The sequence below is a fragment of the Mus caroli genome, chromosome 6 (genome assembly GCF_900094665.2).
Source record: "Mus caroli chromosome 6, CAROLI_EIJ_v1.1, whole genome shotgun sequence".
In the NCBI taxonomy this organism is placed as follows: domain Eukaryota; kingdom Metazoa; phylum Chordata; class Mammalia; order Rodentia; family Muridae; genus Mus; species Mus caroli.
Genome location: NC_034575.1, coordinates 97998539 through 98014921, shown reverse-complemented (window position 1 = coordinate 98014921; position 16383 = coordinate 97998539). Strand labels below are relative to the sequence as shown.

At 38.4% G+C, this 16383-nt stretch overlaps 1 protein-coding gene across 5 annotated transcripts in view; it reads left to right on the top strand.

Annotated features, from left to right (window-relative positions):
• Cntn3 (contactin 3) overlaps positions 1–16383 on the top strand; it is a 354817-nt gene that overhangs the window by 325470 nt on the left and 12964 nt on the right. For all 5 annotated transcript variants that reach the window (XM_029478975.1, XM_021164805.2, XM_029478972.1 and 2 more), the window contains 2 exons: positions 400–515; positions 11951–12137. In XM_029478975.1, the coding sequence (XP_029334835.1) occupies positions 400–515; positions 11951–12137 (303 nt within the window). The remainder of the gene's footprint in view (positions 1–399; positions 516–11950; positions 12138–16383) is intronic.

The following is a 16383-nucleotide window of genomic DNA, read 5'->3' as shown; positions in this document are numbered from 1 at the left end:
CCCCCTCTCCCCTCTCCCCTCTCTCTTCTCCCCTCCCCCTGCTTACAAACCCATCCACTCCTGCTTCCTGGTCTTGACATTCCCCTACACTGGGACATGGAGCCTTCACAGGACCAAGGGCCTCTCCTCCCATTGATGACTGACAAAGCCTTTAAATTAAAAAGTTATGGTGGTATATTCCTGTAATCAAAGTTCTCTAGAACCAAGTCAAGATGGTTTTCATGAGTGCTAGCTCTGAAGGGATCACCTAAAGAATGCTAGGCCAGCTACAACTACATGGAAATTCCCTGTCTCAAAAAATTGAATTGAAATTTAAAAAAATATACAATTTCAGATGATTTGGCAATTAATAGCCAACATTGTCACTGTAACCCTTTTGTTGTTGTTGTTTCTGAACAGAGCCTACAGTTGCCCCATCTCACATCTCTGCTCATAGCCTGTCTTCTTCAGAAATTGAAGTTTCTTGGAACACAATTCCCTGGAAGTTGAGCAATGGACATTTACTTGGCTATGAGGTAAATGCTTTACAATTGATGTCTCTTTACATGTTGCTACTACTTTCCTTCATTTCAAATTCATTTCAATTCAAATTATCATCAACATCTTAAATAAATACTACCTTTAGCTGAAATTTTCTTACTAGAACATTCATTGTCCCATCTTCATAACTAACTATGCCAAGTAGATAGAAATAATCAGTTGGGTGTAGAAGACTCATAAAGTAAATATAATAGAAAACCATGTAACCCAAAATTTTTACACTGGTTACTAAAATAATAACAGTGCAACTGAACTGCAGTATCAAGTTTATATAATTATTTTCTCATCAAGAAAGCATATTCCCCCAACCATGCTTTCTGGTCTATTTTTTTGGTGTTCTTGTTATGTCATGAGATTCTCTTTTAATCTCTAAAGTATTTAGCTGTCTCTAACGTAACTCTCACTTGCAGTGACCTCTGTATTTGGTGAAATAAGAACTATGTAAGGGAGGCTCTCTCTAAACCAAATAAGGTGAAAGTTGAAATAAGTCAGCAAAACAAGAAACGTTTGAATGGATTAGGACATCCCATTTGGTAGAGTCCAAAGTAGTAGGAAAGGTTAGCCAGGAAATTAAAGGAGAAGCAAATAAACATGGAGGAATATAAGCATGGGAAAGACCAGGTGATTCAGACAGCCTTACATGGACATGTTAGCTCCGTAGAGCTGCCTTCCTTCTACCTTTCCATCAGACCATGGATAGGTGTCCCAGGGTAGTCATGTTATCTTAGACAACTAATCCAGAAGAAGTCTACCACAGTCAGCTGGGGGACTTATCTGACCTGTGTAAGTAAGTTTTGTAGACATTCTACCCATTGGAATGCTGTATCTGCTTCACAATGTACTTCATATTTTGCAAGCTAACAGCAGAAGCAAGCTGGGCAAAGCCTGGAAGATGGGATTGGACCAGATAGACTCCTATATCACTGTAAAGGATAAAGCAAGCAAGAGCTTGTAGAACATTATAAGAACAAAACAGTAGAACCATTTGATAGCTACCTGAATCTCAAGTAGCCTTGAGATTCTTTTCCACTTTGCCCTTATTCTCATTAAAGTCTCTTTTTATTTGAAAAGCTCCAAGGGTTTTTATTACTTGTAACAAAACAAGGCTTGACTTAAATAAATATTAACAAGTGAATTAGATAAAGGACAGGCACCAGAGCAATGATGCTCAAGATATAGGCCAGAAGCCACTTCCCCAGAATTGCCCCAGAGTTATCAGTAACCCTGAGCTCTGTAAACACTCCTTAAAACCACTGGAGGAAAATGTGGAGGCAACGTACATGTTTAGTATCAGAAAAGTGACAACTATTATGGTTAAGCATAAGAACAGGTTCTGATATAGAGAGATCAAACCAGAAATAAGAGACACATTTATGGAAAGGGAAATGGGGGGGTAAAAAGGGGGTCAGAGAAAGAGCGTAGGAGTCCAGGCATCTAATTCTGTGCAGTGGATGGAAGCAGGGCGTCATGATAAAGAAGTGGTCAGCAAACTGACTGTGACAACAGAGAAGCTATGTGGGCTGCAAGCAGGAGCTCAGCTGGAAAGCAATGGGGGTAAAGCCAGGCCCAGCTGTGTGAGTGGTTTCATAAGCTTTGTGCTTTCAAGAAGTTGAACAAGGTAGCATACAGAGGCATTTTTCATAATAGATGGCTCATGATAATATATGAAGCACTTGGGAACTAGGTCTAAGGGGACTAGTTAAGACCTTAGCTTGTCAGTTTTGTTACAATAGTCTCAAGGAGACACTTGAGTCCTTAGCTTTCTTGCTTAAAGGGAGCGTGAAGAAACTCAGGAAGACTTGAGTCACCTGGACTGACACCTACTTGTCTTTCTAGCATTCTTTCCAAAGACTAAGAAATGTCAGTAGATTGCTCTGTATGTCCTGGAGGGTGGTAAGAAAGAAAATATGGGAAATTTTGAGTCTTGATGGAAAACAATGTTTTACAATCCCCTAGCAGTGCCCAGGTTCATGGCAAGACCACAGAAGGGGACACCTGTGGTCACTCAGCAGTGATTACACATTCATCAAGAAGATCTCTGCACTGGTCCAAATAAAGTTGTAAAGTCAAATGTCACAAAATGTTACCTGTCCCAGGTCTGGAAAGAGAAACTAGAAGGGCTGTAATTGAAATTCACATTAGATGAGCAGGACAAAGGATTCTGTTTTCAATCACAACTAGTCAAAGAAAATCAACGTGTATACTTGACACTCTTTAGGTAGGAAACAAAGATGCTTGCTAACCTTGAATACTTTTTCCCTTACAAACAGATGTAGGATTATAAGTCCCAATATGACTGTACCTTGTGAAACACTTAAATGAGAAAGTACACCAGATTGAACTTGTGGGCATACAAAGCATCTTGACAGTGTTGGGTATTGTTAGCAGGTGGCATTGACATAGTGCTTGTGTCAATGAACACATGTGTGTCGATGAGCTCGTGTTTGTATAGACCTCAAGTTGATTAAGTACCTTCAGCTTTTTCTTTCCACTTTATATTTATAAAAAGGATATCACTGACCCTAAATAGACTTTATCAGTTCAGAAAGACCACCTGGCCAGTAAGCCCCAGATATCCACTTGTTTCTACATCTGTGATATGGGGGTTTAAGCATACAAGTGAATTAATGAGTGATACCATCTGCATCAGCATTTTGAATTGGATTCTAGTAGGAAACATGAGCCCTTTGCAGTCTATGCCATGTCTCTACACCTGATTTGTTAATATATAAATTTAGATGTTGAATAAGCAATAAAATGACATTTTATTGAAAGTGGATTTCATGTCAAAAAAGCATGTAATTAATGAGAGAGAGAGAGAGCAAAGAACCTAATGGAAACCACCAGACTATCTTGTAGAGTGCATTACCATTTTCATACATTCAGATCTCCCAGGAGGAAAGATAGGCCCATACAGACCAGAAAAATTCACTGATTTGCTTGCTCCTGTTTCCCAAGTTCTCCGGGCAGTATGCAGAAAGTTGATTAAATTAATACAGTTTGGATTTTGCTGTTTTGGAAGTGAGCTTCAATATGTTCATAAGTCTTTCTTCCAAGGTTCATCTAAAATAAAGAAAATAGTAACCAATAACTCAAGCCTTACTTAAGAACTAAATGAAAGAAAGCAGCATTTGTCAAAATGGTACAATAGAGTAAAAGTTCACTGAAATGAGAGAGAGAGAGAGAGAGAGAGAGAGAGAGAGAGAGAGAGAGAGAGAGAGAGAGGAGGAAGGGGAAGAGGGGGAAGGGGAGTAGGAGGAGGGAAGGAAGAAAGGAAGGAAGAAAGAAGGAAATAAATAAAGTAAGTCCATTGTGCATCAAGTGTGTTGACCCTGTTACTGGTAGGGCAGGAGGCAAAGGATTCTAAGCACAGTGATACTGAGACTTTCTATATAAATTTGGTGTTGGAGAATATTTGCATTTTGCCTATTTTTGCAAAAAAGTAACAAGCAGAATGTTCAAATGTAGCATGCAGTGTGTATAGAAGAAATCATGATGTAAAATGTCTTCCCCAAGTATGTGGTGTACAAAAAGAAAGGAAAAATGAGCTAAGTCATTCATGAACTAAGTGGGGGAAATGTTAAGAATTAATGTATGTAATTCTACCCTGATCAAAATATACCTTTTCTTCATTTCAGCAAATAATTCAAAATTAGCCTAGAAGGATAAATTACCTGTCATGTGGCTGAGGTTGTGGATTGCAAATTCCTAGGTTTGGCTTTGAACTTGTTAACAGCTCCTGCCTCTCTCTACTCTCAGTGCAGGCTGATCACAGCCATGTGGCAAGCTGTTCACACATCATCATTAGTACCTAGACTAATTTCCTTTCGGATTTGACCAAGCATTGGTTGAGAAGCTCATTTCCCTGGGCTACAGTTTGTTTCATCTGCTAAGTGGTTACACTTGGGCTCATGTCTTCCCAGTGCCCTTTGAAATAAGAACAAGAGAGGCAGGCAAGATAAAGAAGAGCAGAAGCCTCTAGGTATATGGGAATCGGATACTTACACACACACACACACACACACACACACACAAGGTCCTTACATGATACATACTAATTATTGTTTCATCTTCTCTTCCTTCTCCTTCTCCTTCTCCTTCTCTCCTTCTCTTCCTCTCCTTCTCCTCCTGTTCCTTCTCCTTCTTCTTTGAAACAGTTTAATTTCTAATATGCATTAGAATATATGTATATATTCTTTGAAAATATCATGCATATATATAAAATGCATGTTAATCACTCTTTTATCTCCCTTCCTATTAACTCTATCTTCTTCCCTAAAACAAACTTTTCCACACCTTGTCTGCTTACTTCTGTGCCTACTGAGCTTTACCAGGTCCATCTGTGTGACTGTGGGTATGACCTATCCGTTGTAGTCTTGCTGGCTAACAATGATGACTATGCCTTTAGGCAAGGGTTCAGGGAGGGGTAAAAGACACTGTCCCTCACCATCAGCCATTGATGACAAGCCTAGTTTTGTATAAACATATAACTGTATTCACTGTCAATCCATGGTTATAATGGTTATGTTCAGGATTGAGCACCCTACATTCACATATTCTTAGCAGTTGAATAGCTAGGAATCTCTGCATTCACCAAGATCCATTGCAAAGAGCAATTTCTCTGATCAAAGCTGATAGTAATATTTCTATGTTCATGTATGGGTATAAGACAATCTCCTCAATGGTAGGAAGCCTCATTCAAGGACCACATTCTGAAAATTAACTCCAAATCCCCCAGCAGCTCTCAATTATCAATAGCTCCTCAGATAGGGGTGAGACATTTAGAGCCCCACCCCCATCCTGCATTGAACTTCTGCAGGTTTTATGCATCCAGGTACAGCTGCTCTGAGTTCATATCATTTATAATAACGTACTGTATTGATTTATGTGTGCATGGAGAACTAGAAGAAAGGATCATACCACAAAGAAAAAAAATGATAAGGAAATGCTAACTATCCTGGTTGGTTTGAGGAATGCATGATGTATAAAGAAACTAAAATACCTCACTATACAACATGAATATTGCCTTTGTTTCTTTGCCTGTTGCTATGATAAAATACCTCAACAGAAGCAACCCTGGGAGAAAGAGATCTAAAGAGACCTAACAGAAAACCATAGCAGCTAGTCGTAATATGTCCACAGTAAGGAGCCAAGAGCAATGGATGTGCATTTCTGCCCAGTTTCCCTTCTCCACTTACCCATTCTAGGATTCTAGTCAAGGAAGATGCCATCCAGAGTTAGGCACCTCTTCCACCTCCATTAATACAGTCAGTATGATCCCCACAGGCATGCCTGAAGGCCCATTCCCCCACGCATTTCTACATCTGTCAAGTTGACAATAACAAATATGTCCAATTATTGCATGTTTATAATTATGTTTAATTTTTTTAAAAAAATTAAAGAACAAATGAACCCATGTAGAATAATTTTTTTCAGTGTGTGCGATAAAGCAATACATATAAACTAGCACACCATGGCTTATCTGGGGAGAATCTGATAAACTCTTATTGTAATTGTGGCACAGGAAGGAATACAATACAACAGAACACTTTCCTAGGAACCCACCCTGTTATGCCTTCATTCCAGCCTCCTCTCCCAATCAGAACTAGAGAATAGATTTAGTCCCTAACATTTTCATTAGACTGAAAAGTATGTCAAATATTTAAACACCTTCTCTGAGAGTATGAAAGCAAAGGTGCATGTCTTTATGCTCATTTCTTGCTATTAATCTGCATAGGAAAATGAACACAATTGGACACAGACAATTGAGAAATATTTGTATAATGCAAATCAGACATAATTTATGTAAGTGAAAAAATGTAGATTGTAAGAGAGGGTGGAAGACTGAGCTCTTACAGTAGAGGGTTGTTACAAGGACCCTCCATGGGGTGGAGAATAGCAGGGGCGATTGTGTATGCTCTGGGCTTGGCTTTCAGCCATATATCTGCAAGGGCAACCCTTGCTTCCCAGGTGTGCAGTGTTTTTGCTAGACAGTCTCTCCAAATGATATCCAATGAGAAGCCAGCAGGAAATGAGCCAGATTGATGTGAGCAGTTGATCCAGATGACTCTCCCAGGGCCAACAAGAGACTGACCATGAGTGACAGATGAATGTAGACAGTTTCCTAAAACATTTCAATGCATTTTTGCATGGCTTCCATTTATTTCAATGTGTTCGAAGTTAACAGCTATGTTAAAATATTCATCCTTTTAAAATTATTCGAGCACACAGATAACCACTTTCATCTATTTAAAAACTATTCTTGATTTAATATCTATTCTTTAGTGGCTAAGCAAAGGCACCATTTTTCAACACAACATCTTTATGTGTTGCATTTCAGTTTATTGTTAAATTAGGAGAAATCTCTGTTGCACTGATAATAAAGAGTCCTTGTAGCAGGAGGATCACTTTCGGGTAACCAAATTACTTTCAGAGATAGAGATAACATTCTCACTCCTGACATTCTTCCAGTTTGCTTCTGTTTATGTAACCAGATAAAATTGTATAGGCTAGCAAAATGGTTTTATAATTCAGAAGAAAACCAAAACAAACTTGTATTATCTCAACAGCAAATTAAAGCACTACTGTTTCATAGATGCTCAGAGGCCTGTATCTAATATCCAGGTTGATGAAGGAAGGAAAGCCATATTAGTAAACAGTGTTGGTCCAACTCATCTCACAGTTCAACAATTCCAAGATCCCAGGAATTCTTAAACCATGGATAATAAAGTTTGAGATATATTGATATATATACCATATTGTATATATAATATATGGCATATGTATTATATGCCATACATTATATACATATAATTTATAAAACAAAGTATATATAAAAGAGATTATCAATAATTAATGATAAACTAGTTATTAAATAAATCAAATGAAAAATAAAATGACCATATTTGGAATCATATAGTTCAATAACAGTTACACAAACTTAAAACATCTTACTCTATGGCACTTGCAAGAATCTTGTGGCACACTGACAGTAACTGAAACTGTAGAAAGTGGGCTTTGTTTAAGGAGGGCACTTGCTCAGCAACAGATCTCTGAGAAAAGATAAGTCACTGCCTGTGTTATGAGACTGCCCTTAGCAATGAAGTAAATGCAACACACACACACACACACACACACACACACACACACACACACACACAGAGAGAGAGAGAGAGNACACACACACACACACAGAGAGAGAGAGAGAGAGAGAGAGAGAGAGAGAGAGAGAGAGAGAGAAAGAGAGAGAGAGAGAGAGAGCCTCTTCTCCAGCAAACCAAGGTGTAAGTGCTCTCACTACCATTATAGAAGTAAAGCGGACCTGCCGAGTTTCCAGCTGTGGTTCACTTGTGTTTACCTTCTCCTCTCCTCCTGTGTGGTCGTTCATGTTATTTTCCCACAGCAAACCCTGCAGGAGTTTACAAGATGAAATTGCCTATGTCCATCAACTTCTACGGAATCTTATCTATACACCCTTTGAATGTTGTTTTGTTCCTGCTCCCTTATTAAGGTCTCTGGTCAGAACTCTACATCCTATCTTCCATGTCTCATAGCTTCCCTTTCCTGGTTTTATTATTTCTCAGGGCCATGTCTGGACTAACTTATAAAAGTTCTCACCATCCATCTTCAGTTACATTCTTATCCATGATTTGATTTTTTAATAATTTCTCTTTTCAGGTCTAAGAGCTCTGCTCACTACTTTTCCAATTTAACTGACCTTTATATGTATTCTCCCATAATTAATTTATCCTTTTTACAACACACTTGGGTGTCATGAAGATGATAACTTTTTAGTCTTCTTTAGTAGGCTGTTAGCTTGTATCCACCTGTGACTCCCAGTATAGTTTCTCATTTACAACAGGAGTGACTCTGGTCCTCTTTTATAGAAGCTGCCTCCATGTTCTCTGACTTCATAGCAACTCCTTTTTGCATACAGTTCAGTGTTTTCCTCCTCTGTAGACATCTTGCTCTGCACACACCCCTGCTGTGACTGTACCTATAAACTGTATAATTGCAAGGAGATACTGCATTCTCTCCGTGAGAGTGCTGTTACTATTTGAATCTAGAACATAACCTATGGAGAATGGAATAATTTATTTATTTTTTAGAAGCTAGGTCTGCTAGTACAGCTAATTCCAGGGAAGACAGAAGAGAATGACTAGTTCAAAGCCAGCCTGGGCTCTATAGTAAGTTTGAACTCAAGCAACGTACTGAGACTCTCAAAATAAAAAAAAAATAAAAATAGGCCCAGAATTAAGTATTGCTCAGAGGTAGGCTTCTTATATGTTCAAGGTCCTAGACTCCAATTCCTAGCTCCACAAACAACAAGCAAACAATAAACTCACCAAAAGAGAAATATGTTTTTAAGCAAAATGTTGCAGAACATAATGGAACACTTACAGAAAATTTGCTTATAGGAAATTTCTAATTGCTTGTTTAAGTTCAGGTGATATGTATGTTAATTCACCTTTTTAGAGCTATCTAAAAATATTAGCCCACTTCGATGACTATTATTATGTACAAGTTAGTCACACATTTTCTCTGCATCTAAATATTTCTAACACTTCTCATCAACTCAGATCTAAAGATGAAGCCCTCCTTCAATGTACAGAGTTGGTTCATAGTACTTCAACATGTATTGTTAACAAGAACTTTCAAGGACTCTCTATAAATGGATTTATAAAACTAGACTTCACATCCCAGTTATGAATTATTTTTAATCCTTCTTTTCATCAGTCTCCTAAGAAGACATTTTTTAGACAGTTTACAATGAAGGAATTTGATGTCTCACAGAAAGAAAGGCTCATAGATTAGAAACTAAGAAAGAGACCAGAAGTTAAACAGGATCTTGATTGAGTTAGCAAACTCCTCCATCCCTCTCCTGTGTCATCTATTAAGGAAAGATTATTATAACCCAGATTTATGTAATATTTTCCTAACCTGTGCTATATCCCATGCCACAAGCTTTCCAGCTTTCTATAACATTTTATTATAATTATTGATTAGATGTCATTCTTGGAAAATAGCTAGACAGTGTTCTCAAGGGCAGGTCACTGAAACCTCATGATACACAGTGTTCAGTATTGGTGATATAATATTTATAAAAGATTTTGGTGTCTGTTAACATTTTGATTCTCAGTGGATTTATAAAGAAAATCATATTTACTTCAAACCATGGGATTTGGGTTCAGATACCCCAACTAATTCTCATGAAAATGAATAACTCTTTTCAAAATAAATGCATGGAAATAACTCAAAACAGCTCATGTATGAGGAAAGAGGCTTGAAATACAAAAGGCACAGAGGATGAAGAATGCTAAACTATTTAGTTTGGTACTTTGGAAACATTTTTGTAAAACACTGAGATTTATATTGTGATATTAGGTTTAATGAATAAATTTATATGTGCTTTTTAGAAAAAAAATACGATAACTTCTAATATCTTCCTGCTCTGGTGGCTAAAACCAATGTACTATCTAACCAGTCAGCAGGCGTTGTTTGATCTACAGAATATTGTACAACAAATATTAAAGCTGAGCAATTTCACTCAATAATTACAGCTCTAATTTTTATACATTTCACTTTTCATCATGTACCATCTTTAGCCCAAGCTACCCTTTGACTTGCTATGTAGCGAAGGATAGCCTTAGTAATGATCATCCTGCCTCTAGGTCCAGAGTGCTGGTATTGAAGGTGTGAGCCAACACACCCAGTTTTCAGGGCTGCTGGGTATTGAACATAAAGCTCTGTGCATGTTTGATCAGCATTCTAACAACTGAACTACCACAGCTTTGCTTTTTAAATACCTATAAACTCCAAAGCTTCTGATCCGACGGAGCTAAGTCCATGATTACAGAGATTGCCCCATCTTTGAAATGGATATTGTCTTTAAAATTGTGAGTGTAGAGATCTGTTGCTGGTTGTATTATGTTCAAACTACAGGCAGTTATGCAATTATAACAATTATTTTACAGTTATAGTTTAGTATCAAGGTTTTAAAAATGAATGCTAGAACAAAAGGTTGTTTTTTGAAAAAAAATTAAAGAAGGACAAGCATATTTGTTTACAGAAGTACAAAATATGTTTTTATTAGGTTCCAAGTCTTCTTTATATCTCTGTTTATACTTTTCTATTTAGATTAAATGAGCAAATGTTAGTAACTATTCTTATTCCTGCCCTATGCTTAGTTTTATTTTGCATAAGCTTTTGATTTCTATATTTTGTCTTTGTTAATTTGTTTTTACTTCCTGAAGAATCTAAGCTTATGAACAAAGAGAGCAACAGTTTATAACACATATGCAAAGTACTTAGGAAACATATGTACATATATTTTGTGTTTTCATGTATGTGTGTGTGTATGTGTGTGTGTGTGTGTGTGTGTGTGTGTGTGTAGCATGCCCGTAAACAGCAGAGGTCATCAATGTCTATTTCTTCTGCAGTGTCTCTTCCACCTCACTTCACACAGGGCCCCTTACCCTGCAGCTCACTGACTGCCCTAGACCTACTGGCCAGCCACCCCCAGAGGTTCTCCTGTGTGTGTAGCCTAGAACTCGGGTTACAGGTGCCTGTCACCACACCCGGTACTTGGCATGGGTGCTTAGGATCTGAACTGAAGTCATCATGCTTGAGCAGCAAGCACTTTACCAACTGTCCAGTCCCCACAGTGCTCTGGAAACAGTTTTTACACTATCACTCATTACTCCTCTTTCTGCCACATTTTATCACTGTTTTATTTTTGTATCCTTATACCATTTATGCATATGCCTATTTAATAAATCCAACGTTACTTTTAGCACATCACAGAATAATAAAAATCGACGTGACAAAGTTAGCCTGTTTATGCTTAATAGCAGCTCTCACTACTTCCTGCTCCTTGCTGCCGGCCTTGCATGCACAGGTAGCCTATTAATGTTTGGCCATTGTTGGAGGACATTCCACTTGCCAGTCAGCTTTCTCAGATCTTCCCCCAACACATCACTTTCTTCCCATCTCCACTTCCCTATGGAGTGTATTCAGGCTTCATGAATGTATTCCAGCATTGGAGAGTTGACCTTAGGCTAGGCTGACAAAGGATGGATATTGGGAACAGCCTGATGTTAGGTGTGTGGGTCTCTCCTCTGTCTTCCCTTTTGCAACCCTGTACTCTGCTTGTCCTAGCATCCTAAGTGTCTCTTTGCTTCATGTGTGTATAGGATCATTCTCTAACTCTTCCCTCATTTCCCTTCTTCTGTATACCAACAGCTGTGACAAGGTTGAGTGCAGCACCTGGCACATAGTGGGTCTCCTGGGAATATTGGTGGCATAAACAAGAAAATGCATCATAGCACCGCCATTAATGAAAATGACTGAGTTCTGGAAAGGGATGTATTGGGTCCAGCTGTTTGCATGCTTTATGTCTGCTGTCCACCAGGTGCGGTACTGGAACAATGGAGGAGAAGAAGAATCATCCCGCAAAGTGAAAGTGGCAGGAAATCAGACATCAGCTGTGCTCCGAGGCCTGAAGAGCAACCTGGCCTATTACACAGCTGTCCGGGCTTACAACAGCGCAGGTGCTGGTCCCTTCAGCGCCACAGTTAATGCGACCACCAAGAAAACCCGTAAGTTCAATCTCATTTTTCCACTTTTTTGAACGTGAAGAAAAAGACTCTTCATTATCAGTGATGGCCTCCTTTGTCACCTGAATAGATAGCTCAAGGCATTAATTCCACTGAGCAATGAAATTCCATTGCTACCTTCACAATATCTCTACCTCTCTAAGTAGACCCGCCACATGAACATAAATGTACGTCGCGGTGAAATGTACTTGTGGGTGTGTAGTCTATCTAGTCTTCCCTTTATCTGGATTTGGCTTCGATGGGTTAATTTTTACTTCTGTGAAACTTGGGCTAAGCATGATAACTCGAGGCAGTGTCTGCAAGCCTGCTTTCTAAGCCTTTTTTTCCCTTACATTACTTAAAAGATTCCAAAATGAATTAAAAGATTACAATAATCAGACTGTATGGCCTGATTAGATGCACACTGAAAACTCTTGCCAGCAATGCCAACTTTGTCTTCAAGCCCAGTCTTTGTTACATTTGTATTCACAGTGAAGCTCGTGAGCTTTGGTGATGGTACTATTAAATTAGTCATCAGGAAAGACAGCTATTTGCATTTAGTCACTTACTCACAATGCATTCACTCTAGTTTGAGTGAAGTGTTCAGTTACTGTCATTGTGATCAAAGCTAACAGTGGCTGAGAAAATTCTATGGCCCAGATACTTAATGATCATTCCCCTCTGATTTCAATTCTAAGGCTGAGGCAAACAAGGCACAAAGAGGTTAAGGACTGTCAGCATGCTGATAGAATTGTTTGTGGATAATGCTTTTCTTCTTTTGTTTTCTAAATTTAGTTCTGTACATCTCTGTGCTTCACAAAGTTTACATAGAAAAGAGACAACTTTGTCCTTAGTGGGCACTTGAGTAGATACAATCTATTTGTAGATTGCCATGTTCAAATTTATTTGAAATCATATATTCATTGCCTAAACTGCTAAGAATGCCAGTAATATATAGATGAATATTACAGGCAAGCAATAGTATAATATTGGTAAATTAAAATATACATGAAGGATAATCTTACTACTTTAGATGTTAATTAACCACTGCCATTTGATGGAGGAAATTTGTATATTTATCTTTGCATTATTTATAAAAAGAGAAAGTGTGACTAGCAAATTATTAGCATAATGAGTGCTACAGAGCAACAGTGTAGCAACAGAGGCATTTATTCCCTTCTGTAGCATTCATTTGTAAGCAATCCACTAATGTGAGGATTTAACATTATCCTTACCTAATTACTAGGGAAAGTGTAACCTAGTCTCTTATGAATAACACATAGTTAGGCCAAGAATGTGCTATTTGAAAATACATAAATAGAAAATGGTTTGTATTTACAACTTTTCAGTAAAGATATTCGGTTCTCTTGGTAATAACAGAGTATTACTAAACTTAAATATTCTCATTATTCACATGTTAAAAGCCAGCCTCAATTAAAAAGTGCTGAGTGCAAAAGTACACTTAAGCAAGTTGACTCTTTCTTCTGACTTATTAATCAGTGTGATTGCTCACTAGGAAAAAAAATTTAAACAACATAATGGGATGGCAAGATTGCTCAATTGGTAAAGGTACTTGCCTCTGAGCTTGAAGACCTGAGTTTCACGGAACCCACACCATAACAAGAAATAATACACTCTCTCAAGACAAGTGTCCTCTGACTTTCACAATGTGATATGGCCATTTATATGTATACACACACACACACACACACACACACACACAAGTACACACACTAAATAATAACTGTAAAAATTATAGAAAAGACACAGTGATCTCAGAGGCATCAGTGATGAACTTTGTGAACTGGGGAAACAGAAGGAAGAGAGCAACTATGTCTTAATAAGAATACCTTGATAATACACAGTGAGTGAAATGAAGTCTTGAAAAAATAAACCACACCCCTTTTTAATGGAGAGCCATCGTAGAAAGACAAGTTTATGCATAACGATGATGATAATTATGGTTTTAACAGCTAACACTTAGTGAGCAATTTCTGCTCACAGTTCATAACACTGTTCGTGTACTGATACCTAATTCTCATGGAAACCTTGCCTTGGCAGCTATTTGTATCTTCACTTTAGAAATGAAAAGGCAGAGCTCCAGGAAGTTTAGATTCCCTCAAAGAGACGGTGGAGCAGGTGATAGGGCAAGCATCCAGAACGTCTAAAGCACTGTCTCCTCCTGACATACTTAGAATATCCACCTCCCTTTCAACACCAGCGTTTATTGTGATGTTGCTCTGTGCTTGGAGGCTGGGTAAGATGCTCAGAGGTAGTCAGGCCTGGTACAACTGAAGTCTAATGGGGATTTCACCAAGTGAATAAAACCTCTCCCTAAAATAGTATTCTCCTGGTGCTGCAGTTCACCTACATCTGCACATTGTTCTATAAATGTTGCTAACAATGGTTTTCTAAATTCTATGAGAAATTTCATAAGCTCTTCAGTCATCTTAAAATCGAATATAAAGAACATCTATTCTTTTTTAATTATGCTAGCGATTTTTAAAGCATATACCAAAATAGAATACGACGGCATCTTTCCTAGCTATTTCTGAGGTTGTTACTGGCAGCTTTGTACAATCATCCTAAGCATTGATGAGGTTTAGCTTCAAGTCCTAGTTAAGAATTTTGACAAGATTCCCATGATAATCATTTAAAGAAATCGTCTGTATGTTGCAGTTCTAAAGAGCTGAGATACCAGTTTTGAATCCTGGTGTAGTATCTGTTTTCTCCTCCAGTTCACGAACATTACAGAGAGTCCTCTGTACCTCAGGCACCCATTCCCGTGGCCAGCCCATTCTAAGCACATGGCTGCCTCTCATTAAATGCTGACTGGATAGCTGGGTGGATAAATGAAAGCTAGAGAAGAAAGCCAGCTTGAGCTACTGTTATTAATCAGATATACTCCCTCTTGACTGCATGTTGTGAATTCAAAATATATGCTGCAGGCTTTTCTGGTCTAGTTTAAAATGTGCAGGCTGTGGGTCCTTGTAATCATGGAATTCAGCATGCAAGGATTTCCATCAGTGCTGATGTAGGGGTGTTGTTTCTGATTGTCAAATAACAGAAGGATCCTCAAGCAAAGTTCTGTAGCTTCCATTAAACACTTAATTTTTTATATCCAAATACTTGTGCCTTCTGAAAGCATTTTGACTCAACAGTAATTAGCCTCTTCAGTAATTGAAGATGAGATTCTGTCACTCAAAAGCCAAAGAAAAGTAACTCTCATCACCATCGTGCTGATGAGGCTAATGAGAAAATGTAGGTTGCTTGAAAACGATTGAAAGTGTTGTTGATTTCTAAAGGAAGGCATATTGACAGTCTCGTGTCCAGATTGTGTAAGAGTGAATCTATAGGAAAAACACTCCACAACCTGTGGGATGAACCTCCAGTTCAGTTCAGCTTGCAGTTTGGATGGATTCAGATTCAAACCATGTGCAAATGTCATCTAATAGGATCTCAGACTGAGTCTTCCATAAGCTGAGTTCTACTTCCTTTCCTTCATTTTGACACATACATTATAACACCCCCATTCCAACAACAGTTCGTTGTTTTATTCCTCAGGTCCCAAATCACAGGCATCATTAACTCTTTTATATTAGGATGTGTGTGTGTGTGTGTGTGTGTGTGTGTGTGTGTGTGTGTATGGTGTGTTAATTTATTGTGTGGGAGTTTGTGCAAGACTACACAGGCTACAGCTCAAGTATGGACATCAGAAACATCTTGAAAACTATGCTTCTCTTTCACATATTTTGAGTTGTGAACACTATACTCAGGTTGTCGGACAAACACTTTAGCACATACTCTGTTTATCTCTGTTAATTTTGGCTCCTAGAACTGACTTGGAATTGACTTTTGAATTTATCAAGAATCAACCACTTCTCTTGGGTTTAGAAATGGCTCATTAAGGAAAATGCTCAGTGAGTTAGCATGGCACCCTGAGACCAAGACGTTTGAACCCACATAAGTCCAGATGTGCTAAGTCCAGCACTTTACAGCAAGCTGGAAGGCAGAGACTAGAACATCCCCAGGAGCCCTCCACCCACTTTGCCTGGAGTATGCAAGGGAAAACCAAAGACTGTCTCAAACATGTTGGAAGAAGAGATCCTAAACCAGATGTTATCTTCTAGCCTCAATAGGTACCTGATAGCATGCAAACCTCCCCTTGTCTGCTCATGCTCTCTCTCCCTCCCTCCCTCCTCTCTCTCTTACACATACACACACACACACACACACACACACACACACA